The following is a 26,514-nucleotide window of genomic DNA, read 5'->3' on the forward strand; positions in this document are numbered from 1 at the left end:
TAAACATTTTGTGAATCTAGTTTGGCCTCATTGAGGGGCAGTATTTCAATATGAGTAGGAAAATGAGATCACCCCTAAACATTATTTTAAGAAATAAAGCACTGGGTACACCTAACAGCAGCTCCCATTCCATTTTCTATCATGTATGCATTTCCCCCCCTTCTCCTTTGAAGCATTACATTGTTTCTTTAGTTTAGGGAGTACAATATTGCTTTAAATTTTGCCAGGTAGTTAGCATTACTTTGATTCAGAAGTGAGTTTCCTAAAAAATAGTTCCTTGTTAGATTTTGAAAAATAAAGTTACAATGAATATCATAACTTTCACTGTTGCCTTATTCTTCCCCAAATAAACAAAAAAAATTATTTCCTACTTTATACCTTGTTTTATTCCAACAGCTAGAGATCAGGCTCAACTGAAAAACTGGATCCAAACTACAAGAAAGAAGATTCCACCTAAACATTAGAAAGAACTTCCTGACAGTAAGAGCTGTTCGACAGTGGAATTTGCTGCCAAGGAGAGTGGTGGAGTCTCCTTCTTTGGAGGTCTTTAAGCAGAGGCTTGACAACCATATGTCAGGAGTGCTCTGATAGTGTTTCCTGCTTGGCAGGGGGTTGGACTCGATGGCCCTTGTGGTCTCTTCCAACTCTATGATTCTATGATTCTATGAAGCCAGAGAAGTACACTGATTTCAACACACTGGAACAAAAAGGTACTTCTCATGTACTTGCAACGCTTTTGTCCTGCATATGGAAGCTTATAATCTGAACAGGAAATGATGGCTGCAAGGAACTCTGCTTTCTCTCTATCTTGAGCCTGCTCAAACTTAAGTGCTAGAAAACTTTTCTGCATGTATGGGACATGCAGCCCAAATTGCGCATGTTCAAATAGGGAAAGAAAGCTGGAAGATGTAATTGCATCTTTGCACCAGAATAATGACTGCAAAAGCTAATTCATGCATGTTTTTCAGGCGTCTGTGACTGCATCAAATGTGTAATTTATGCATGCTCTTCAATGCTGTGCTAACTTGGAAGAGATACTTGCATGATCAACCCTCAACAACAGCAACAGCTTGATATGAAATAACCTGTTATACCTACATCTACATAAATTCTGCACAGGACACTCATAGCTTAGGGAAGACAACAACTTTTCTGTTCTGTTCAATTCAATATTTAATGGCACATTCTGTATGATGGTACATGTGCAAATGACTGACACGAGGAGTTGACACTATCAAGTCTCTTAAGCTCAACACCCGGTTTTCATTAGATCTTAAAAATTCTTCCTAATCTCCAAGCAGCCCAGTTAAGGTGATGCATACTGCTAATGGTTGTGCTTCTATTTAAAATGTTTTTGCCCCTTCATGTTCACCCTGCCCTGTTTGGACAAGGTGCTGACTTATCTTTGCATAAGTTAGCGCTCCTTTCCAGCCGGTGCAACGTGGAGGCAGAAGCAGATGCCAGAGTCTATAATGGTTTGCCTAAATGGTTTAAAATGATGTGGCCACTACCACCAGAAGAGAATACTATATGGAAAAAGATACTAACATTTGCTCTGTTATTCAAGCCTTCAGGAGCTTTGGCCTAGACACATTAATAAGTTAACAAATGAATGAGAGAACATTAATAAGAAAATGAACAGGAAAGTAAAAGGCATAGGAAGTGCACTTAGCCAATTTTGTAAGGCATTCATTCAATGAAATAAGTATGAACTCACTTTTAACTCCAGTGTTGGCTAATTTGAACTAAATGCTCTACTAAGACCATATTCATGTAGATTATATTTAGTCCAATTAGGAAGAGAAATATACCAAATTGGAAGGGGTAAGTTTAAATCTAGATTAAGCGGATCCAGAAGTGCTAAACCCCTTTTGATTAAATTGGACCAAGTTGATTTCCTGCACATGCTATTTATTCCTTCCTGTGTTTTCTTCCTACCGCTCTTTATATTCAGGGCAAAGGCAAAGGAAGTGAGCGGCCCTTCCCTTCTCAAAGTTTGTGGGAAGTTCCAACATTGTACCGAAACAATTACCGAAAATTTGAATTCAGGCTTTCCTATTTTTCTTGGGATGGAGCAAAAACCCACATAAGATTTGCCAAGTAAAATTTGGCTGGCACATTTCAGCACCGGTATCTGAATTCTGTAAAAATTCAGGCCCTTTTAAGTTTACAAATGCAGGATCACCTAATTGAACGGAGTTTCATTAAAACGCTAGTTTCAAACGATGAAAAGAGGATTTCAAACTGAATGGAGCTAGCAGGAAATACAACAGAAAGGCACCACATCAAGGTGAGTGAGAGGGATATAGTGAATGGCATGCTGCTTCTGCTGGTCCGATCCAGGGCAGAAGGAAAAGGAGCAGGAAAATGCTGGCAATTTAATGCCAGAGGGAGGAGACATTCCAGGTAAGACGGGTTGATCCAAGTCAGTATGTCAGCAAGAGAGGAATCTAAGCTAATTCAGTCCTCTTCCTCATATTGGCAAGATTATCTGTTCTTGGCTGAAGACTACAGCCACAAGTGCAGGCCATTCCTCTCACCAGGGTCTGGTATTGCAATACAGATACTTGTGGTGGATCCATTTGGCTTCATAGGGACTCCCCGCTACTGTCCAAAGTGGTTTCATCTGCCAAGGACTCCTGGGCAGATTGTGCCACCCTCTGTTCTGCTGCGGGGAGAGTCTGGCCACGCGATGGCCGTTTTCGCAGGAGGATTGGCTGTTCGCGACTGTCAAAGCGTAATGGTCCTTAATCCTTTCTGGAGGACTTGGAGTCATAAGAGTTCTGGAGTCCATCATCCTCTGATGTGTAGCTTCTGCAGAAGGATGAGCTGTCTCTCCCATCTGCCCGAGGTTGGCTGGTTCCGGGGGGCTGATGATGGTGCTGTCCAGCCTAGTGGAGAAAACAAATATCATCATCATGATCCCTTTTATCATATGTGGTGGTCTTGTAGTAAGGTTAAAGCTTACTGGGAAATGGCACACAATGAATTGAAAAGGATGTTCAAAATAACTTTTGGGGGGGAAAACCAGAAGCTTTTCTTTGGTGAATTATAGGGACAGAACTACCTAAATTGTATAGCAATTTATTTATGTATGCTACTACAGTGGCAAGAATGCTACTTGCCCCAAAGTGAAAAGAAGAAGAAATCCCAGCAAAGGAAGAATGGATACAAAAACTTATGGAATATGCAGAAATGGCGAAACTTACCGAAGAATAAGAAAGCAAGATAACAAACTTTTAATAAAAGAATAGAAATGGTTTGTTGAATATTTATAGATAAATTGCAAACAGATAAAAACATTGTCAGGGTTATTGTAATAACCTGCAGTTTCTAAAAGTATATATTTAAAGTAGATAATTAAAGGAGAAAATTAAATGAATTTGGATATGCGGAAAATATTGAAAAATAAATTTAAGGAACCAAAGAAAGAGGGGAACTAAGTTTGAAATGTTAAATTGATTGTAAAACTAATGAAATGTATAAACTTGAAAAGTATAAATAAAAACTTTAAAAAATAAATAAATCATATGACATGATCCAAAGGCTAATGGTGGTCATGTTCAGTTTTTACACAGTCCTTTTAAAGCAACTCATCTAGACTGGAAGTACAAATTTGATATTGTCATCCTATTCAGAGCCTTCATTAGCCACTGTTGCGTTTAAGAAGCAGAAAAGTATTTGGGCAATATCTAACTAAATCACACTCAGAGTAGACCCACTGAAATAAAGGGATTTGGTTTATTTACATTCACAGCGAACAACTGGAAGATTCCTAGCAGCGAAGAAGGGAGAAAGACTGGCCACTGTGTTTGGAGGGAAAGAAAGAAAACAATTTCCCTCCAGGGATTGAGATTGTTCTCTCCTGCGGGTGGGGAAGAGCTATAGCTCAGTGCTAGAGAATCTGCTTTGCACGCAGAAGGTCTCCGGTTCAATCCCCGGCACCTGCAGGTACCACTGGGAAAAATCCATGAACCACTGCTGTAGGAGTGCAAATATCCAGAGTGTGGGGTCAGGTGCGATTACTATGAGGAATTCTAAAATATGCATCAAGCCATTGTGTCCACGATGAATGCATTGTGTTGACTGGGTTTAATTCATTGACAATAATTTTTGACCAAATCCCACAACCCTCTGCATCTCTGGCCATTTCCTCTACTGCCCATTTCTCTTGCTTAACAAGTCACGTACACAGCCCAGTTGCTTTGCCAGGCATGCATCCTGGGCCATAAAGATAGTGGGCAAGCTTCTTTGATGTAGCTTTTCTGATATGTCAATCTTAGGATGTTAATCTTAGGGCCAGGAAACAGGTTTCACATAAAGGTGATAATGATCACTGTCCTCCTGGCCATCCTTCTCATCATGTGTGTTGTTTATGACCTCTGGGGTTGCTGAATGCACTCTTTTGTAGTTTTCATTCATTTACACCAAAAGTATGCATGCTTAACTAGTGTTTGTAATTTAACTTTGTCCCCACGTGGGGTTTGTTGAAATGCTCAGAAGAAATCTGATTGGTTCTTACGAACACTCTGTCAAAAGCTCTTTTGTGAATAAAACGACCTGGGCCAGGGGCTGGAGGCAGAGATTATTATATGCACCCTTCCCAGAGTCTTGCTGGTTCAAGCCTCTGTGTGTATTCTTATTAATCAGAGTTCAATCCTTCCTTTACTTTGGGAACGCCTCACACTGCTGGTCTATATAAACATTACCAAGTGGGATTGTGCCAGCAGGAGGCACTGTAATATACTTGCAGCGCTGCTGCAGGCTGAATTACATAGGCATGTTTGGTTAGATGGTCCTGCACGTAGTAAAATACCAAACCAGAATAGCTTTTGGTGCCTTCAGTTGTTTTATTGGAAGAAAAGTCATGGGGCAGGAAAGTAACAAGAAGTACCTCTCTGACTCCTGAAGCTTTCTGGGTGAACTGAGGTCCTCTAAGTCATCTAGATAGGAAGAAACCAGACAAATGCAGCATTTCAGTAGTACAGACATGACAATACCCCTCCCCCTCCCAATTCTTCATAATGGAAGGCAGACACACTGTATTAAAACTAGCCCTTAGGCAGAAATTCCTCAAACATTAGCAAGTAATAGCTAGAAAGAAACCAATCAGAGCTTCGTCAATTAATCTGTTCCACATGGTTGAGACTGCTTTTGCACAAGGCCAGAATTTGATATCGAGGGCGTAATTCAAAAATCATGAGAACCACAGCTTGGGTATTTCTTTTTTAAAGAAACATCTAGGGCAGTGTTGTTGTTTTTTGTCCAATAGGAACATAGGAATCTGCCTTACAAACAGGCCAGACGATTTGTCCAGGTAGCCTAGTACAGTTTACAGAATACATCCTTTGGGTGTAGAAAAGTTCCAGGGTCAGTCCTTGAAATCTCCAGTTAAAGAATCCAGGTTGGAGGGCTGGAAAAAGATCCCGCCAGAGACAGCATAGGGCTAGGTGGACCAAGAAGCTAACTCAGAATCAGACAGGTTCAATGCCTGCTTTCCTCTTCCCTCCCTAGGCCTTTTGTACTGTCTCTATTAAATTGTGAGCCTGCGGACAGGGACTGTTACCTGCTAATACCTGCACAGTGCTGAGAAAAGTTGCAGAACTTTAGAGAAAATAATAATGAGGCAGAACATTAAATAAGCACTGTAGAGGTGCTATAGAAACGTCCACCATGAACAGCGCAATCCTAACTGTGCCTATTCAGAAGTAGCTCCTACGGAATTCAGTGGGGCAGACTCCCAGGTAAATGCAGTAAAGATTGCAACCTGGGCGAGTCCTTTATGGGCTAGGATCCCAGTGCTGTAATGCAAGTGTAGGGAAACCTTTGACCTTCCAGACATTGCTGAACTACAGCTCCCATCATCCTTGGCTATGCTTGCTGGGGCTGATGGGTGCTCCAGTTCAGTAACATCCGGAGGGAGGCAAAGGTTCTCCGGATCTGCTGAAACGGTTAACCTGTACAGTGGTACCTCAGAAGTCGAATGGAATCCATTTCAGAAGTCCGTTCGACTTCCAAGATGTTCGGAAACCAAGGCACGGCTTCCGATTGGCTGCCGGAAGCTCCCGCAGCCAATCGGAAGCTGCGATGGACGTTCGGATTCCAAAGAATGTTCGCAAACCGGAACACTCACTTCCGGGTTTGCGGCATTCGGGAGCCAAAACGTCCAAGTACCAAGGCGTTCGGAATCCAAGGTACGGCTGTATTTGCCCCACTACTCAGTCCCTTGAGAAAAAGCTGGCTATAGATCTGGAAATGTCTCCTATGCCTCCAGTGGTCACTCACTTGCTCTTTTATCGGAACGCTCCACAGCTGGGGCAGAGTTCTTGAAGCGGCTGTAAGAAGACTTCTGAGCCATGAGGCTGTCCTTTAGAGTGCCTGTCCTGGAGGGCAGGAGGGGGAAGACAAGCGGGAGGGTGGAGATGAAGCGGCGGCAGCAGAAAGCAGCAGGTAGGGCAGGAACACCAAGCAAGGATGCAATGGGACAAGGATGTCCCACAGGGAGAGGATGCACAGAATGAAATCCATCCAGTGGGGCACAGTCCGTCCCCCCCCATTCAAAAGGAATTATATGGCAGAAGGTTGTACCTGGAGGGGAGAAGTGAGCAACATTGCAATGTACCGTATTTTTTGCTCTATAACTCACTTTTTCCCTCCTAAAAAGTAAAGGGAAATGTGTGTGCGTCTTATGGAGCGAATGCAGGCTGCGCAGCTATCACAGAAGCCAGAACAGCAAGAGGGATTGCTGCTTTCACTGCACAGCGATCCCTCTTGCTGTTCTGGCTTCTGAGATTCAGAATTTTTTTTTTTCTTGTTTTCCTCCTCCAAAAACTAGGTGCGTCTTGTGATCTGGTGCGTCTTATAGAGTGAAAAATACAGTACTTTCCCTTGTACTTGGACCACGTTACTTTATATCAACCCTCCGCCCCTACCTGGATTCATTACCCCAACCCTGTATAAGGTAGGTTAACTCAAGGAGGGCAAGCAATCCACACAAGGCAAAGGAAAGGTTTGAACCAAGGTTTCCAGGGTTCGACATCAGTGATCTATTTGCCTACTATATTACACCAATTCCTGGAAAGGAGAGGATTTGCAAGTTATTCCATAAGCCAGCGGACGCAGAACAAAAGAGACAAGACCACGCATTGAATCTTTGAAAAAAAAATTCCAAACTTTATTGAAATGTAAACAAAAGGTTTTGTATTTTCCATGCCAGACACCAACAGCCAAAGGCAGTTCAGAGTCTCAGGTGCTTTGATAAGAAGAGAAAGGGGTTGGGAAAGGCAAGAAGCCTCAAGGAGCAGTGCTTCTCAAGCAGCCAAATCTGAATTTAAAGAGGAAAAGGGTGGGGGGCAACATTGGGAGTTCCCCACATCTGAGCAGCTTTTAAAGTTCGTTGTGTCCAGGGAAAAGGGACATTACTTGGGCTCATGAACGTCATTCTAGAGAAAAGCTTAAGACGCTAAGCAAACTTCTGCCTTGTCCACAGACGTCATCTCCAAGTGGCTGCTGTCTCACTCAGCTTCACTTTCCCCCCGTTTAGCAATACTGAGCTGAGAAGGGTGGGGTCTAAAGATGGCAACTGGGGATGTGCTGTAAGACATAAAAACTGCTATGCTAGATCTGACCAAAGGTCCGTCACAGCTTTCAGCTGGATGCTCCCAGAGAAAAATGGCTTCCAACAGGCATGAGGAAGAGAGCCATTCCCCCATTTGGCCTCAGCATCTGGAGAACAGAGCAATACTGGGATGTATCCAGGGCTAGTCCTACTCAAGAGCTGGCCTACTGAAGTTAACAGACATGATTAACTTAGGTTCCTTAATTTCAATGAGTATACTCTGTGTAGAACTTAGGTGGATACAACCTATTGTGTATGAACTTTAGAGGGCCCATTTTTTAAAGACCAGGCATAGGCAAACTTGGCCCTCCAGATGTTTTGGGACTACAACTCCCATGATCCCTAGCTAACAGGACCAGTGGTCAGGGGTGATGGGAATTGTAGTCCCAAAACATCTGGAGGACCGAGTTTGCCTATGTCTGTTTAAAACCATAAAGGCTGTCAGTGACAGACCTAGCCAAAGCTATTTTTCTAGAAAAAGAGGTGCCAGAACTCACCATGAACGCCTCCCTTGTTCTCTTATAATGGCAATGGCAGCCACCTGAGAGATGCCGGAACTAAAAGCCAGCCCTGGACCACTGTAAAATTATCAGGGCTGGTCCAATATAGCAATAATAATTTATTCTTTATACCCCGCCCATCTGGCTGGGCTTCCCCAACAACTCTGGGCTGCTTCCAACAAAATATTAAAATACATCAAACATTAAAGGCTTCCCTAAACAGGGCTGCCAATACATTTTGCTGCCTCAAGCTCATCATAACCCCCACCTTCTTCTACATACAAATGAATCTTACTGGTGATGGGACAGCATCCTCAGCAGAGATTAGCAGACCATTTGGCACATGCAGCTCTATTCTTCAGCACCTCCCTGCCACTCGTCACCTCTCAGCTTCTGCCACCTGAGGCAGCTGCTTCCCTTTGCCTAACGGTAGCACCGGCCAGCCCTGACATTTATAGCAACACTCGTTGGTGAAGCTCAGTATCATTCAGGGGCATGATCTAAATGCAAGTTGTTAAGAGTCAAATTTAAAAGCAGCACGAGCCAAATACTCCAAGAACTAGATAGCCACTAGGCTGGGGTTTTTTTAAGAGAGAGAGAACAGATTAGATTCAGCCATGGAGGATAGGAGTATCGTAAGCTATCAGAAATGCTAAACTAAAACAGAACTCCAAGAATGACACCAAGTACCAGTTACGGAGAACATAGAGTAGTAGGAAAACCATCTCCTGCATAATCTTCTTATAAACCTGGGAGCAACCAGGTGGCTGCTGTTAGAAACCAAATGCAAGATTAGGTGGAGCAACGCAGCAAGGCAGTTCCTACATTCTTAAGCAAAGTGGTCTCCTGTTTTAGCTGAGCCCATGCTACTTGATGGCACAACCTATGCAAGGTGTAACCGCATACAAGGGCAGCCCACACTGCCACATGATACAATTGGCAGACCACACAGGGTGATGACAATTGGCACACTCAGCAGGCAGTGCTTCAACCTACCCCTGTCTCTGGCCTCTACAGTCTCCTCTCTGTTGATGTGGTGTCACAGGAGCACAAAACAAACTGTGTATGCTGGAATGCGTGTGGCACTTTACAGTTCTGCAATTTCAGAGCACATAAGGAATGTAGCATTGGGCTCTGAAGTTAAGCATCCCAAGTCTCATGAATTTTCATTAAATCTGTGAGCCTGCGTGTGATGACAGATTTGAAATCAGGCAATGCCATGATTTCAAAGCTCAGAAGCCAGAGGAGAGTCCAAAGGGAAAAGGCAGAGTTTCATTGCCCCTGAACTTTAATCATGGCCACATTTTTATCCTGCCCTTTCCCCAAGCCGCTCAGGCAAGCGCACATGACATCTGTATCCCCGCCCCCATTTTATCCTCACAACAACCCTGTGAGGTAGGTTAGGCACCGAGAGGGAAAGAGGGGGCAAGGTCACCCAGTAAGCATCAGGGCTGAGTGCGGATTTGAATCCAAGTCTTCCCCATCCTAGTCCAACACCCCATCCACCACACCACACAAGCTCCATATAGTTCCCTTGCTCCTTATATTATTACTACACCTACTGGTTAAGTAAACATCTAAATTACAATAGCTAAGCAACCTCGTTTGCAAGTTGCTAAAACAAGTTGCTGTTTTCCGTGGCACAAGAGTTTAGGCTACCTTGGCACTTTTATCCTCAATATATGTGCACTTGCTTCTCTGGCATAGTAATTCTCTGGCTGGCATGCCCGACACCTTTCAGTTTCTTGCTGGAGACCAATTCCCCCCTCCAAGGCACGCAAGACCCAACTCTCATTCTAGGGACTTCTAGTTTCCCGCTTCTCGTCCTCTAAACCTGTCCATCTCCACCTCCCAAGTCTGAAAATAAAGGCCAGAGCTTCTGCTTCTCCAGCTGAGGTATCCATTTTAAAGCCCTGTAAGGATTCCTCTCCTGCTTTGTGAAGACAGGGGCAACCGCTGTAGGTTTTGTTGCCAAAGCCAGGTCCTTCTACGCTACATCCCAAACACATCAGCAGCCTCAGGGGTGACATTCTGAAAGGAATTCAGGGCAGAACATGCTATAGACACAAGAATGTCTGAAGGCAACACATAGTTGGCAAATCACAAAGTGGAGAAAGATGGGAGAATGCAGGAAGGTGGACAAAGGTGGGCAAATCAGCTTCTTTCTTCCTCTCTCTTAAAATTTGGCAGAGAGGGTGAAACTGCTATCAATGTTGTGTTCTATGGAAACTGGGTCACGTGGAAACACGATTGTGGTTCTTCTCACATTTCCACCATAACCCCACTAAATGAAACCTCGATAAGTACCTTTGGCTACAGTTGCAACTTTATTAGGAGTTAATCTGGGGGGTGGCAGGGGGAGAGGAGGAGATACTGAAGGAGGACTAGGTGGATTTCACCAAGAGCAGCTGTGGCCTTTGCTGGGCTCAACTCTGCTTTAGAGGGATGCACCAGGGGAACTTTCCCAGGCCTACTTTGGAAAAGCAGAGCCCCAGCTTTGCAGGCAGACAGGTGGTCCCAGGCACAATCCTTCTGAATACTAGTTGCTGGAAACTACATGAGTGCTCAGGTCCTGCCTGTGGGTTTCCCCATCTGGTTGGCCACTGTGAGAACAGGATGCTTGACTAGATGGGGCATTGGTATGATCCAGCAGGGTCTTCTTGTGCTCTTATGGTGGGGAAGCTGTGGCACCTCCAGATGTTGTCAGGCTCCCAGCACCCATAAGCAGATATGGCCAACGGTCAGGGATAATGGATTTAGGAGTCCAGCAACATCCCCACCTCTGACCTAGCATCTCTGGGTCAAGGGTGTCAGATAGCAGGAAAAACTCCTTTTTGCCAGTCAAATTAGACTGTGCTGGACCAGATGGACCAATGGTCTGGCTCGGTACAAGGCTGCTCCATTGGTTCCATCTATGCATACCCTAAAACAGAACACACTGTAGCCCGATTTAATGTCTCAGCCACTCCCTCCAAGGTAACAAGTATCTAGAAAGTGGCTGAGGTGCATAACGGCAAGGGCGAGGGAGAAATAGGACACTCCTTCAGAGTAAGGGACTATGCATGGCGGGGTCTGTGTGAGGGCAGATAAGGGAGTTTTTAGGGGTTTCATAGAGACCCCTAATACCTGACCACTAGTTCAGCCTTGCAAGAAAGTTTACAGCAGCTCATAGCCTGCCCATTTATCACTGTTAAAGTTAAATCATTCTTCCGGCCTGTCCATATATCAATCTCTGCCATTCATAACACATGGATACAAAATGCACCAAACGCGACAGGGAGCCTGACCGCTACTGAAAAAAAACTAAAACAAACACGCTATACCGTACGTTTTTCAGGGATCAGAGCACTTTGTCAAAATCCAGGATGAAAGTGGGAGGGATTCCTACTGACTAGCCAAACGTGCAAGAGAAATATCACGGGCCCCAATTTTAATAATATGAAGCCATCAGACACCTTCTCTGACTTGGGCTCTGCTAAAAGCAGTGGATCCCATGTAAAGGGAAACAGGCTTTTGAAGCCCTACAAGTAATAATAATAATAATAATAATAATAATAATGCAAACTCTGTTTACCAGAGATAACAGCAGGATGTGCCTGCACCCCAGGCTGATGCCTCTTTCAGAGGCTCTGGTTACAACTGTCTCTCTCCAATCTAAAACTCAGAGACGGCTGGCCAGGTAGCGCCTAACACTGTAAATCCAAAACCGTACCTGCCTCATGGTGGTAAGACTATAATAACCATTTCAATAATTCGCTTGTTTTTAATAGTAAAGTAAAATCTGCCATCTGAAGTGGGTTCTTTCATCCCTTCTAATAATACACCCAGTCCTGACTGTGTTAGGTTTTGTCACCAGTCCGACGACTATTCATTTAATCTACGTGGACAGTTTTTCAAAAGTGAAATCTTACAGAACTAAGTGATAATTTACAGTAAACTTGCATTGTCTTCTTTGGATCCATGATTGGCAGGTCACAACAGACGACTGACAGGTCTGTATGGCGACAGGCAGCAGACCACAGTGTCAAAGAGTGTATACTTGGGACACCAGTACTTTCCTGGCTGTAAGCTCTCACCGCTTTGGAGCTGAAGCCCAACTTAATAAATAATTTGAATTTTGTCAAAGCCCAGCAGCCGGTGCTGCTCTTTGAAAAAAGCAGCCAGGTTCCTTTCCTTAAGGGCATTCCGGAATCTTGGCATTAAAAAATTGAAGACCAAAAACACACACACGCGCACACGATATAAATAAACCCACATCCTTACAGGTTCTACCCATTAAGCTTATAAAAAGGAAGGGATGAGGAAATTGGATGTAAAACCAAATTTCGCTGCTAGAAAGAACTCAAGGACGCAAGTGGAGGCCCAACGGCTGGGTAGACACAGCAGAGACCGGCGATCAATGGCTGTTTTCAGCACGATTCAGGGAGCTGGTGGTGGAGAGGGGGAGGAAGAGAAGAAAGGAAAGGGAGGGAAGAGGAGGGGATTGAAAACAGAAAAAAGAAAGAGAGGTTAGACCCCCAAACGGACCATTTGGGGGAAATCTATCAGGTTAAGATAACGAAGAAAACATCTCACTTCCGAGAAACACAGTGCTAATGGATAAATGGTACTCTGGAAATGGTGGGTATATTATACTTTTGATGCTGGATTAAGTGCAAGGATGAGGATGAGGATGGCAAGCACTAAGGAGGGGGAAGGAATGTGAGGATGCTGCCATGGCAAGAGCTGTGTAGGACAGCAAGACCTTTCTAGAACCTCTGATTTCTGAAACTTCCTGAGGCCCTGCCTATATTTCTCCAAACCTTTTATAGCATATCAGATACTATTAACTGCTGTGTGAAATAAATATGATCCAGGGCGCTCTTTATTCTGAGGAACCAAGGTGAAAGCGCATACAATTAGAATCGACGCATTAGAATTGAAAGTGCATACAATTAGAATTGAAGACCCACAAAAAGTTTTTTTTAAATAACTGCATTAGAAGCATGCATGGAAAATGTACAATACACTGTTAAAAATTGTATTTCATGCACAGCAATATCCACAACCTAAGATTAATATAGCCTAGTTATGCAAAACTGGCCCATCTTTATGGCTTTATAGCTTTCGAGAGCCACAAACAAATCAAACATAATCTCATCTAGCACTCAGTGAGCCAAGTTCAAACCTAACATCCTTTCAGCATGTCAGATGCAAAGCAAACTGACAAACTGCAAGCGCTCAGTCCCATTTCATGTGGTCTGCATGTGATAAAAGACCAATTCTGCCAACTAGCAGAATTGCATAGAGGAATTAGCCACCCAAGGCCACAAGGAATGACATGAAGGATTAAATCCTGAGAGGGAGTCTGTGGGTCACTGAAGTGCAAACCTCTCTATTCCTATGTCTAGGGCAGCTCAGCTTTGCCATCACTTTCTGTACTTTCCCACATCTCACTCAAGGTTAACCCTGTACCTAAATGAGCACATCTCTGCTCCTCCCCTAGACGTGCAAGTCCCACATTTACTGCTGAAGCTCTGTTGCATTTGCAACCACGTGAACTCCACCCATCCATCTTGCCTTGGCTCGCTGTTGCCACTGCCCTCTCTGATTCCAAGCAGCCTCTGGCACTCAGTCTCTAGTCCCAACTTGGCCTTTTAACTCCTTTGTCCAGGAAAGGGTAAGCACAATGTAGCAACTAGGTACCTACGTAATACACTAGCAACCACTGCCAGGTGGAACTGGAGGTAGCTAGAAAGAGCATTGTAGCTGTTTAAGTAACTACAACGCGCTCGTCCTTCTTCCCTGTACTGTTCACACAGTCAGCATTTTCCAGGGTCTCAAGAATACACCTTTATCCCAGGGATTTCAACACCCACCACCCAATTCCAGATGGTACAGTTTCAAAATAGGGTACTGAGCACATAGTTAATATTCTCCAGAATCAGATGTAATTTTACAAAGCAAGATTCTAACCCTTAGGGTATGAAAATATGTTTGAAGGCAAGTGGGAAATGCCTGGTGAAGTCTCAGAAGCCAGAGGAACTGCTGAACGACATTTTTTTAATTGATTTACAGTGGGGGTATTCAGTACCTTGCACAGCTGTAGTCTCCCCATCTCACTTGTCTATTATTAATATTATTATTATTAATAATAAAAATAAAATATATTATATTATTATATTATATTATATTATATTATATTATATTATATTATAATTATTTACAGCACGCCCATCCGGCTGGGCTTCCCCAGCCACTCTAGGTGGCTTACAGCATATATAAAAAAAATTGAAAAACATCAGACATTAAAATTTTACTGATACAGGAAAGTAAAGTCAGAATGAAATCTGTAAAAGTAAGCCAAATTACACAAATCATTTCATTTTGTAATATTTTTTTACGGGCAGCAGAATTCAGTTTTTCTCGTCAAGGACTTAGAATGCCTGGATGCATAGTTTGAACTACTTAAGTTCAGGAAACAGACTTTTCTGATAACAAGGCTCCAGTGTGACAAGACAAAAAAAACCAGAATCTGAAGTCATTTGGAAATGAAATGCCTGCTGGTGTTTTGATTCAGAGATCCTTAAGGACTGACTACTTCCCAAGCTCAACAGAAACAATATTCTATTCCACACATACACACACACAGAGAGAGAGCATTCTTTCCCAGCTACTGCAAGATTTTCAGATACCCCACATCTCCAGCTGTACCTGGTTCTCCGCCTCTGTGAAGCTGGGTCTCCGGGCTCACCATTCATCAGATGGTGGGCAGTCGAGTGGGGAGGGCAGAGGCGCAAGTTCTTCAGCAGCTCCTGCTCATTGAGGAAAGGCTTGAGGCAGCCTCGCACTGGGGAGTTCCCCAGACTGCTGGAGCGGGTCAGTGAGCGAGACTGGTTGAAGGGCCAGGGTGGTTCAACTTCTTCCTTCAGGACTATTTGTGGGGACATATAAAAAAAAGGTTCAGTCCTCCAGTTCCTAGAGAGGCCCAAGGTATGCTATTCAAAAAGGCAGCCACTCTGGGTCCCTTAAAAGCCACAACATCACCATCACCTTCAACTTCTCACTTGCTGAAAGGCCAAAGACCCAGAGAATTACCTTGCTTTTTCTCCCACTTGCACTGCACTACGGGAAGCTCAAAAATAGCTGCATCCTTACTTATGGAAGGCCAGGTAGGACAAAGTTTGAGCATTTTCTTCTTTATGCAATGTTTCCCTGACAGCCTGTCAGGGGACCAGTTTGGAACTGGCACATTCTGAAAAGTGGTGGCTGAGCCCCGGGATCTTGTAGCTCACTTCCTAAACAAGGGAACCCTTCTTCTAAAAAAAAAAATGCCCACTCATTTCCAAGCTTGGATGGAATGTAGACCAGGCTTCCTCAACCTCGGCCCTCCAGATGTTTTGAGACTACAATTCCCAACATCCCTGACCACTGGTCCTGCTAGCTAGGGATGATGGGAGTTGTAGGCCAAAAACATCTGGAGGGACAAGGTTGAGGAACCCATCTGTAGACTCTTCTACTGAAGTCTGTCTCGGATTTCAAAACTGACTTGCCGCTTCTCCTACTCTCCTAAATCAAACAGCTGCCGTATCCTAGATGGGGCCTAGTGACCTAACTGCAACAAGTATCACAGAACCACGAACACATAATATGCACATTCCTCTGCTTCATGAAGTCAGCTGGTCTCCATCCTACCCTGGGAAACAACACGAAATGGGTTCTCTTGTCCTGGTGTCATTCACAACTTGCCCCCTCAATCTGGAGGCTGATTTGCAACGCTCCCACCAAAAAGAGAACCGGTTAAACCCACTTCCCAGTCCAGAAGCAGCTTCAGTTATTAATCTCTTACACTCTCGGTCTGATGAAGAATATGGTTTTATCTCCCCCTCATGACGCTTTTGAGGCAACTTTCTCACTGGAGCTGCGAGGAGAGGGAGAGAGAAAGATGAGTATGCTTTTGAGGAGGAAGGGAAAATCAGTTAATCACATAAAAACATTTTCTCTCATATAAAATAAATAAAATAAAATCTTATTCCAAACACAAGAAGCAATTGTGAGGAAGATCCCTTAATAATCAAAATAGTTCAATACTGGGAGGTATATAATAAAAAAGGGAAAAAATAGAAATAAGATGAAAATAGAAGAATAAGTCCAGCAAAGCCAGTGCAATTTATCAAAGTATGTTTTAATTCTTATATTCACAAAGAGGAGGTCAATAAACTCTAGTTCATCTCATCGGACCAATTGCCCTCATAGAAGTTGATTATTAGTAGGTTAAAAAAGAGTATCATTTAATTATTTCCCTCATAGATTTAAAAGAACACATCCAGGGTGGACCTCCTTTTTATACCCCTAATGTTTGCCGAATTAATTTCAATTTAAATAAACAGTTTATTATCCTCTTGGTAGTTAATTAATTCTAGGCTTTAAAGTTTTGGAAAAGTTACTGCTTTGATGCATGGAGCTTGAGGCTTCTTGTTGTGGAGCTTGGTGCTTTCGGCTCCATCTCACCCCCACAGCTCCTTTCAGAATGGAGAGCGGGACAAGAATCAGAATTGTGCTGCTGGACCCCTTTGAACCAAAAAAACCCCCTTTTGGGCTTCCTCGGGGGTGCAAGGTGCCCACGTGCTTCCCCCAGAACTCTCACAATGAGCGAGCTGTTCATGGAAAACAGAGCTTGCCATCTGACACCATTCCACAGTAACCCGGAAATGGGAGTAGGGATTTTAAGAGCATTTTCTGAGCAACCAAATGAATGGCAGTTCTAAACTGTGTGGGTGATCATCTAAGAATTAACCTAGAAGAACATGATTTCATGAATGGTAGTTAAGGCATGCAATAGGAACAGTCCCTTAATTGTATTCAAAGATCTAGCCGACGAGCAAAAGCATGTGTAGGCAATCTATTCAGGAAATTCCAGGAACAACGCTGGAAATCTGTCATTAGACAGAGGGCCCTCACTTCCTTTTCTCTGTGTTTAATTAGCATAATTGCCATTCCATTTTCAGATTCTTGGCAGATGCTGAATCACAGCCAACCGGATGTGGTATACTTGTTCTACACTTAAGCTTAGCTTGAAATTATTACTCTCAAACCCCCATCAACGCCACTAATATAAATCCTGTGGTGGCGGAGGAAGCCGTTTGGGCGCCTGGGGTGGCGGGCCCAGGGGTGGAGCGGGGCGAACCGCTGGGCCTCCGGAGTCTGCCTGCCTCCTCCCACTCAGCCACCCTACAGCTGGGGGGGGGAAGGCAGCAGGCAGACCGTTTGGGCAAGAGACACGTGGCTCGGGCGCACTGCAGGCCCCACGGTGAGTGCCACCCGACACTTTGTCATGCCCCTCAGTGGTGACAGCCGGCGCAAACCTGCACCCACTGCACCCCCCTTCACCCTTGTATAAATCCATGGTGTAGGATTCTTACTAATGTAAAGAAAGACTTCAGTTTTTGGAGCTGCCAGCAGGCCCAGACAGAGTGGGGGCCATATGAGCCACTTGGTCCGGGGCCTCCGATTCCAAAGGGGGCCTCGGTCAGCATATTTTTTAAAAGCACTACAGTATTGTATATATATTTTCCATTTTGTCTTTATACGCAGATACGGTTCAAGCCTTGAAATAAAATTATTTGTCAGCATAACTTTTGTGATAATTATTTACAGTGGTGCCTCGCAAGACGAAATTCATTCGTTCTGCGAGTTTTGTCGTCTTGCGATTTTTTTCGTCTTGCGAAGCACGGTGTCGGGAAAGTTTTGGAAAAGCTTCAAAAATCACCAAAGTCTTTAAAAACCTCAAAAAAGGCTACCACACCGCGTTCTATGAGTTGCTCCTCGAAGTCAAGTCGCAACTGTATTAACGGTGTTAAGAAAAAGGAAACAAACTTGCAAGACGTTTCCGTCTTGCGAAGCAAGCCCATAGGGAAAATCGTCTTGCAAAGCAGCTCAAAAAACAAAAAACCCTTTCGTCTAGCGAGTTTTTTGTCTTGCGAGGCATTCGTCTTGCGAGGTACCACTGTATATACTTACTTATTTATTTATAAGACTTCAGTCATCCCCAGGGTAAAAAAAAGGGAGGGGCACATTATCTACCTGGCCCGGGCCTCTGCCTGGCTCTGCAAGGCCCTGACTGCCAGTCTTGGGGAAAAGGATAACATTGTACATGGTGTAGACAAAATGGGAAGCTTTTATCCCTCTCTCATTATACTAGAATCTGGGGACATCCATCCCCAGGACAGAGAAAAGAAAGAACTTCATCACACAGTGGATGACTAACCGTGTATGGAATTCAATACACAAGATGCAGTAATGTCTGGCTTATACAAATTCATCAGGGAGGAAGGCTATCAGTGGCTAATAGCCATGATGGTTATAGCTCTACTTTACAGTAGAATGCAATATCCTTCCAAATATCAGCTGCTGGGAACCACAAGTCGGGGTTGCACTCAGGTCTTGCTTCTGAGCGTCCCTTGGGCATTTGGTTGACTACTGTGGGAAATAGGATGCTCAACTTGATAGGCCTTGCTTTTATTTTGGACCAAAACAGCATCCATACTTCTGAAGCCTTTCATGACTTGGACATTCTGGCTATTTGGACCCAGAATAACCATCTATTGCTTGAGGGTTCCATTTTAACTTCATTACAGGCACAGAATAAAGTCTTTCCATTATTCAGCTCAAGTGTGGGAAACAGAATCCCATGGTCAGTCATGTGCTTGTGTAAACCGTCAGGTCATTGTGCACAACGCAAACACTGAATTCTACCATAGATTTTGGAATCCTCAACATCACAAGCTGCAAACATTTAGTATCCATCAGGAGGTGGCAAAGGTAACTGACACGCAAAATGCTCAGAAGCCAGCCTGTGTTGAGAGAGATCTTTTTTTAAAAAAGTGAAGAAGCTTCTATACCGTTTGCCTCTTCTAACCCTTCTCATGAGCAGCCCCCCACTCTTAATCACATGCAGAATCAAAGCAAAAGGACATAGCAATATTTATGCCACTGACTCACCATGGTGGTGGCTGAAAAAGCCCTGGAAAATCACAAAGTTGTTCACCTGAAAGAAGAAAAATGAGATTTTAAAAAAATGAGCCAGCAAACCAAACCTACCCCACTGTTCCAAGCTTCTTGTGAAACACATTTGTAGGGCTCCCTACAGTTACCTCCCCGCTCACCCTCTTTTTTGCTGCTGGTCTGCATATTTGCTTCAGGGGGGGGGGAAATACAACTCTTAAGGGTAGGGGCTTAGTAGCAGAGCAAATGCTTTGAATCTTGGTTTGTGCAATTTATAAGCCTTTTACTACATGGTGACAGGTCATAAAAATAACATATGAAACTGCAATATGCACACGCAAAACATCAAACTATCATTCAATTAATCATTAGCAAAACACTTATTACAATATACTTGGAAACAGGCAATGAAACAAGATCGTACTGACGGCTACTTACTATTCCCTTTAAATACAATCAATCAAAGATTCCCAGTAGTTTTTGAGCACAAAGTCTTCAGGAGAACAGGGCAGAGCAGAGAGAAGGAACCTCTGGCCTTCCAGACACTGTCAGACTACAGCATCCATCACTCTTGGCCATTAACCATGCTTGCTGGGGTTGGTGGGAGTTGGAGCCCAACAATGCTGGAGTGCCGTACGTTCCCCACTACAAGGCTAGAGTGTCTGCTGTGTGGTATAAGGACCTGTGCAGCATCCTACATCCCTCCTCTGTGATGCTTAAGCTACTGACACCAGGACCAGCTCCCAGCCTGGTTCACGGCACATTTACCAGTGTGCAGTTCCACTAAAGTGTGGCATCTCAGAACCACCTCTGGGCAACCCAGAGAACAGTCAAGACGCAAGATACACTTTTGCTGCTATGGGGCTGTAAGCTGCCTAGACGGAAGATCGTTTGGGAGATCCAAGTGGCTCTGAGAGGATGTGCCAGGTAGAATAAGAGAGCATTCAAAATCCATTTTATTCTTTGCTTCCTGCACAACACACAGCTATTCCCAACTTCTCTGGAGCCATTCACTTCTTGCCCCACAGTCTGTGCAAGCTTAAAAATGAATACTTTCAGAGATGATGGACACGAACTCAAGTGAACAAAGTATTATTGCATTAGCTATCAAACTGCCTTGAGGGTGATTTTTTATTTAAAAAAACCACCACCAAGTGGTGTATAAATTTTATGAAACAAATAATAAAATAAGTCAAAAGGTGAAGGAATTGCTGTTGCTTTCTTCCGTTCTGGCTTCCCATCACAAAGAGACCAGCTCACCTGGGGAATAGTGTCACAAAGATTATAGTGTTTCCGGAGAAAGCAGAGCAGCTTCTCTGAGGGGCGATCCACAGCCAGTTTGTGAGGCTCCATTCGCTCTTGCTGAGGGAGGGGAGACAGAGAGAAGTGAAGATAAAGGTTGGGGACTACAGCTTCCACCTCAAAAGAAGGGGTGCAATTTAGGAGCTGGATCTAAAGCATCAGTCGCGGGGCCAGCAGCAAGTTTCTATGAACCCTGAAAGGTTCAATAACAGGGAGGACGGGTGAAAAGATATCAACAAAACCAAAGCAACACTCCCAACAGCAGCTCCTGTTATTTACAGAAGAGAGGTGCAACCAGCTTGCTAAGGCTGTGAAGCAACCCACAGGGCAAGAATGTTAAACAGTGGATCCCAAGAGTTTATTCCAACCCCATCCAGGTCAGCCTGGCTACGTGAATTAATTAATGCCTATTGGGATAACCATCTGCACTGGTTCCATACAGCTAAAATTAAAATGAACTGAGAATAGCTCCAGGGCCATAGAAACCACAACGGCCACAAATAAGCATTGCACATTGGATGGTATGCGTTCTCAGACAGATAAAATATCCCCTGGAGAGGACTCTGTGGAGAAAGTGTATTTCATGTCTGTTGTCTAACTGATCACCTTATCTGTGGTCAGGAATGAAATCTCCACACAGACTGATTCACTGTGAAGGGGATTGAGCCTTTAAATGTAGGAAGTGGGCACACTGAATATAGGGATATGTGACCCAGCCAGGATATTACAGGGGTGGGGGAGAGACAGAGACAGAGAAAGAGAGAGAATATGCAGAGGCACACCTGTAGCATGTAATGGAAGAGCTCCTTGCCATAGCCATGCCTCTGGAGGGACTCGTGAATGTAAAAGTCCAATACGCACAGTGGTTCCACTTCGTTGTGAGCTCCGTGGCGGTCCTGAAAGAAAGAAGGAAGACTTGCAAGACGTGTATCTATATATAAAAACAGAGCAGAGTACACAGAATAAAAACAGACACTTCATACTCGCACCATAAGTAACAGAGCTAAAATATCTGAGCCACTTATACCAATACATGCTAGCTTACACTTACATTTCTGAAATTCAGGCCCCATGTTTTGACCTAGCATGCAACACGATATATTGCTAGCACTTTCATTTTAAAGATCTTCCTTCCTTCTACCTCCAATACATACAAATGTCAGCTAACTTCATGGATATTATAAAGAAGGGAGGCAGTTGTCCCCACCTAGTTCTGCTAGATCTCTCTGTGGCCTTTGATACCATCGACCATGATTCTTTAAGGAAGAGGATAGTCTTAGTCCTGTTTGGTACCAATGACCCTTTTGCACCAGAGACAACTGCTCTGCACATAAAGGCAACTTCCCATTGCAACTTACCAGTACAAAGAGTTTCTTGTATCCCACCTTGAGGAAGCCAATTATGACTCCTTTCCCAGCCCTGGTAGCAATGAAGAAAAGATACAAACCATTAGTTAGAGATGTATGAACAATGGGCCACTGAGGCAGAGGAGGGCTATCATTTATTACTGTAATGTATTTATTCCTGACGGGATCTACAGTTACTTAGAGCCAAAATATTGTTTGCAAAACACCTGCTTATTTACACTTTTAGGGCAAGTGATAAAACCTGCTGTATAAAATTGAGATAAGGGGCCCAAGGTAGACTATCAGTCTTCCCTAACCTGGTGCTTGCCAGATGTTTTTGACTACTGCTCCCATCAGCCCTGACCACTGGCCATAATTACTGAGGCTGACGGAAGTTAGAGGCCAACAAAAATCTAGAGGGCCAAAGTGTCCTCATCCTTGAACTAGAGGCTAGATGATTAGCAGTAGCAAGAGGAAAGTGTATAGCATTATTAAATAGAGACCTTTTTTTTTTGCTTTTCAGATTCCAGAATCATAATAATTTATGCAAATCAGGAAAATGTATGCTATTCCAAGAGCAAAGGATTTTTGGTCAAGAATGTCACAGACAGAGGGAAAGAAGCACACAGACACAGGAATACATGGAACTAGCAACTGTGAGGGACAAGCAACTGTGCTGAAGGAAACAGGGCAAGATCTCCCCACCCACACAATAAAAAAGGAGGGGGAACTCTGATATTTCAAGGATTCTGCAAATCCCTGAAAAATATTTCTATGGTTGCTATGGCTAAGCAGATTGTGTAGAGTTCCTGTGTATGGTTCAGAACAAGAAAGTCTTTTCTTGCTGCATCCCAAGATGTTCCCACAGAAATGGCTTGGGCTGCAATCCTATGCACACTTACCTGTCCCACTGAACTCAGTGGGATTTACTACTGAGTAGCCATGCAAAGGACTGGACCCTTAAGACTCCAGCCCCTCAGTCGCAGCCACACTCACGTTTTTGCTTCACTGTCCTTCAGAATGTAGAGAACATGGCGGTTGGTTTGCATTCGTGAGGCGCTGGTGATTGGAGTTGGCAGATTCTGGGCCTGAAACCAAAAAGTTTCAAGTTTCACTAACTCAAGAAGACTTTAAAAAAAAAGACTTGGAAGGGCAACTGAACAAACTGATATCTGAACTAGAGCTTATATCCCTTAGGCCGAACTACACTGCGCGACAGTGCATCTCCCAGGCCAGAGCAACTTAAGACTTACAAAGCCAAACACAGCTGCTTCACCTGTGCTTTTGTCCAGGCATTTAGTAGATGAGTCATTTTCAATGGAACGGTTTCTCCCACCCACCCACTTCTGCTCCACAGTTATTTTTGTTTTAGTTACAGTTTTAAGTGAATTGGCTGAGGCTTACAAGAGATAGGCAACCTGGCTTCACACACATCCTCCTGTTTACCCAGAAACTATAATCTATTCTGTGGCCCTTTAAACCCTCCAGATGAAAACCCTGACCCACCTTGGCAGAGGCCCTGCCCATCTCATCTATGATCCTCATGAGCTGCTGCTGGTGATCCACCCTGGCCATGAAGAAAAAGAGAGAGAAAGAGAAGCAACTAGGTTGAGAGCCTGAATAATCTAATCAGAATAGAAACCTAGAACAGGAAATGGTCCAAATCCTTGAAGGAGGAGAGGAATGTTTGACATGTTGGAGGCAGCATAGTACCGGGCAGCTTCTGCAATGTCATACCTCGGGACAGAAAGACATAATAGGAGGTTGCTGGAATTGACCAAGCACATTAGGAAAAATAGCAACTCAGAACAGAGATAAATTTTGGAAATGGTTTAAGGCTGCCTAATAAAGATCCATCCAGGACGCTAAGCAGAAGAAGACTGCTGCTGGATCAGACCAGAGGTCCATCTAGTAAAGCATCCTTTTTCCCTCAGTAGCCAATTCGTGTTTCTGGGAATACCACAAGCAGCATATGAAGCTAACAGCCCTCTCCTGTTGTTGCTGACAAAAGCAAAAGGACAAGAGATTAGTCAACAAAAGGTACCCCATCCATGCAACCAGGTAATCCTAAAGCAATGGGGCATCTCACTGCTATACACTGTGGGTGGATGGATGGAAGGAATGATGCTAATGTAAACCGTCATTGCCCATATTGAACAATTTATTTTTAACGCTTCAAGACCATGGTTTTCAGACTCTGTTCTGAGAAATTCTAGGCTTCCTTGGAAACTTCTTAAGGGGTTCATCCAAGTAACAGCAGACAAGCTTCCATGAAAGGCAACTTGATCACCGTTACTTATTGGCCTTTGCAATGCTCCCCCTGTAAGATAGCTCAAAATACATACTAGATCACCACCTCCATTATGAAGGGGCAACTGTGGAACCTCAAACACCTAACAAGAACCCTACATCAGGGTAGGGTACCCTGGCCCTCAGGACTCTCACCAGGTCACAGCCCTCATCAGCCCCACTTCACATCTTCATGTGTTTTTGACAGGCTAGAATGCTTCATTGAACACTGATAATGTCTATTGGGTGCCTGGATGGAGGATGGGGAGGGGTGTGTCAGTGTGTAGAAGAAGCTAGCCTACTGTACAAAGATAGCACACAGAAGCTCCTGAGCAAACATGTCGATGCATAAAGGATTCCCTACAGATATAATGCCTGAGAGGCACTGCTGTAAGACAACAGGAATGCAGGGACAGTATCTGCCACAGGAAACTGTTACATCTTTTCTGTGCAGACTTATAGAGCAAAAATAAACCCCCTGCAAAGCACATACAGCAACAGGGATCATTGTTCTAAGACAATAGATTGAAGTAGATTAGCCACCATTCTCAGGATGGCAGCTCTAGCTAATTTTAAATATGCTATCCCAGGCTGGGCAGGTAAAACTGTTAGCTACTTCACTTTAAGACTGTTCATGGTCAAACAGAGAACTATAAATCATGCTCTGAAGTAGGCCGATACCATTTAAACCTCACTATTAACCATTTTAATTTATAATATTCTATACTATCATCTTCAAAACAGTAGTAGCATCTTATATGCGACAATCTTCAAAACACCCTTACAAGGTGAGCTCAGGCTACGACAGTGTTGAATATTGACATGTTGAATGTTACCCAACAAAGCTTAGGTTTATGTTAACTTTCTTCAATTTGTATAAATGTCTTAATCGTCATTAACAAAAAAAACCCAAAAAAACAAACAAAAAACAAACAAACAAACACCAGGCGTCTATGCTAACATGCAGCCATGGAGCAATGGACCTGTAAACCATTTATTATTTCTGTATCTACCCATCCACTTCAAGTGTCACAAACATGGGCTAACCCCTACTTTATTCCCAAAACACATATGCGAACGTGAGGCTAGGATTCGAATCTCTTTTCGGCTAGGTGACCTTGGGCAAGTCGCTATCTTCAGCCTAACCTACCTCACGGGGTTGTTGTGGGAGGGGAGAAATGGAAATAACAGGTAGTGACGGGGTGGGGGGAGCAGGAGGGAGAGAGAGAACCACGTCTGAACAGCCGGAATTCCTTGAATAAAAAGTTGGGCACAGATGTTTGCATGTAAACAAAGAGGGAAAGAGCAGGAACATTCATGCCTAAGGTCACATGTCTGGGAGTAAAGCCCCGCGGCATTGACTTCTGAGTCAGGAACCAGGGTGTCAAAATGTATACCTACATACGGTACATAAAGGTTGACACCCTCATTCCCAGGGGAAAGAGGTGAGAAGCAGCCAGGGCTATCAATTACCCAGCATGCCCCGCGCCTGAGACAATAGATGGGCGTGGGAACAGCCGCCAGGAGCGGCTCCTGAGGGCGTCACGGGCGCGCAAGGAGAGCGCCTCCCCGCGGTACTGAGGCGCAACTGAGGGGGGCGGACCGCCGCCCTACGCTGTTTTCGCGGGGCGAAACGAGCCCCATAGGCGAGGGGGGCGGGGGGGCATGGCAGGCCCACCCAAAGCCCGTGCCGCTGCCATGGTTACCTGTGGGTCGTGGCGAAGCCGGCCCCCCTCCGTCCCGACGGCCGCAAGTGTTGATCCACCGTCGTAATCCGCTCCGCGAAGAGCGCGTCCACGTCGAAGGGGAACTCCATAGCCCCGGCATCCGGGTCCTTTTCTCTCTGCCGCCCCGGTCGCGCCGACTCACGCCTCTGAGCGACGCGGCGCGCGCGCGGCCGGCCCCGCCCCTAGCGACCGGGCCTGCTGCCGGCGCCTCCGTTGCCAGGCTCACCCTAGCAACCGGACGGCCCCTGGCAACCGCCGCCTTCCTCGCCCGCCGCCGGGCGTCTAGACTCGAAGGCCCGCCAGTGGGGGAACCTGCCTCCGTTGCCACGTTTACAACGCACTTTCCCTTTAGATGTTCAGCCTCGCCCTTGATGTCCAGCAGCACGGATGTCTGCTGAGTTGTTGTCCCTGTTCGCCAGCTTTGTTCGGCTACGTTGCTTAAGGATCTTTTATTTTTATTTTATTTTATTTTTAATTGAATGTGTTTTATTTTACACCATGATGTGAGAACGTGACACCTGTTTAATAAAAGTATACACATCTGTAACTTCACCCAGAATACACTTTTAATGCACATTTTTTTAAAAAAGCGCTCATCTTACAAATTGTTTTGCAGTCCAATCATCATAATAATAATTTATTACTTATTCCCCGCCCATCTGGCTGGGTTTCCTCAGCCACTCTGGGCAGCTCCCAACTGAATATTAAAAACATGATACAGCATTAAACATTAAAAGCTCCCCTAAACA

The 26,514-nt window shown here is 44.4% G+C and overlaps 1 protein-coding gene across 3 annotated transcripts; it reads right to left on the bottom strand.

Annotated features, from left to right (window-relative positions):
- Positions 1–1,155: 1,155 nt before the first annotated feature.
- On the bottom strand, positions 1,156–25,930 carry ATAT1 (alpha tubulin acetyltransferase 1). 3 transcript variants are annotated; one of them, XM_080992859.1, is made up of 12 exons: positions 25,745–25,930; positions 23,256–23,316; positions 22,746–22,837; positions 21,762–21,822; positions 21,186–21,299; positions 20,362–20,463; positions 19,099–19,144; positions 15,947–16,018; positions 14,812–15,031; positions 6,286–6,383; positions 4,895–4,943; positions 1,156–2,891 (listed from the first exon to the last, which is right to left on the bottom strand). In XM_080992859.1, exons 1-12 carry the CDS (start codon positions 25,852–25,854, stop codon positions 2,537–2,539), a joined length of 1,380 nt encoding a protein of 459 aa, XP_080848985.1. In that variant the 5' UTR covers positions 25,855–25,930; the 3' UTR covers positions 1,156–2,536. The 3 variants fall into 3 exon arrangements, with proteins under 3 accessions (XP_080848985.1, XP_080848987.1, XP_080848986.1); XM_080992861.1 differs by lacking the exons at positions 1,156–2,891; positions 6,286–6,383 and having other exon boundaries at positions 4,925–4,943; positions 25,745–25,927; XM_080992860.1 differs by lacking the exons at positions 1,156–2,891; positions 4,895–4,943; positions 6,286–6,383 and adding an exon at positions 7,146–12,545 and having other exon boundaries at positions 25,745–25,926.
- Between the last annotated feature and the right edge of the window lie 584 nt (positions 25,931–26,514).

Source organism: Podarcis pityusensis, assembly GCF_964106645.2.
Source record: "Podarcis pityusensis genome assembly, chromosome: 2".
Lineage (NCBI taxonomy): Eukaryota > Metazoa > Chordata > Lepidosauria > Squamata > Lacertidae > Podarcis > Podarcis pityusensis.

Bases quoted from the DNA above. Each gene is read 5' to 3' on its own strand.
- ATAT1 (XM_080992859.1), bottom strand. From the start codon at position 25,854: ATGGAGTTCCCCTTCGACGTGGACGCGCTCTTCGCGGAGCGGATTACG. The intron at 20,464-21,185 runs GTGTGCCTCTGC...CCCCTCCCTCAG, and splicing joins TCTTCCATTACATGCTACAG to CAAGAGCGAATGGAGCCTCA. The intron at 19,145-20,361 runs GTGAGCTGGTCT...TTCTTCTTTCAG, and splicing joins TTTGTGACACTATTCCCCAG to GTGAACAACTTTGTGATTTT.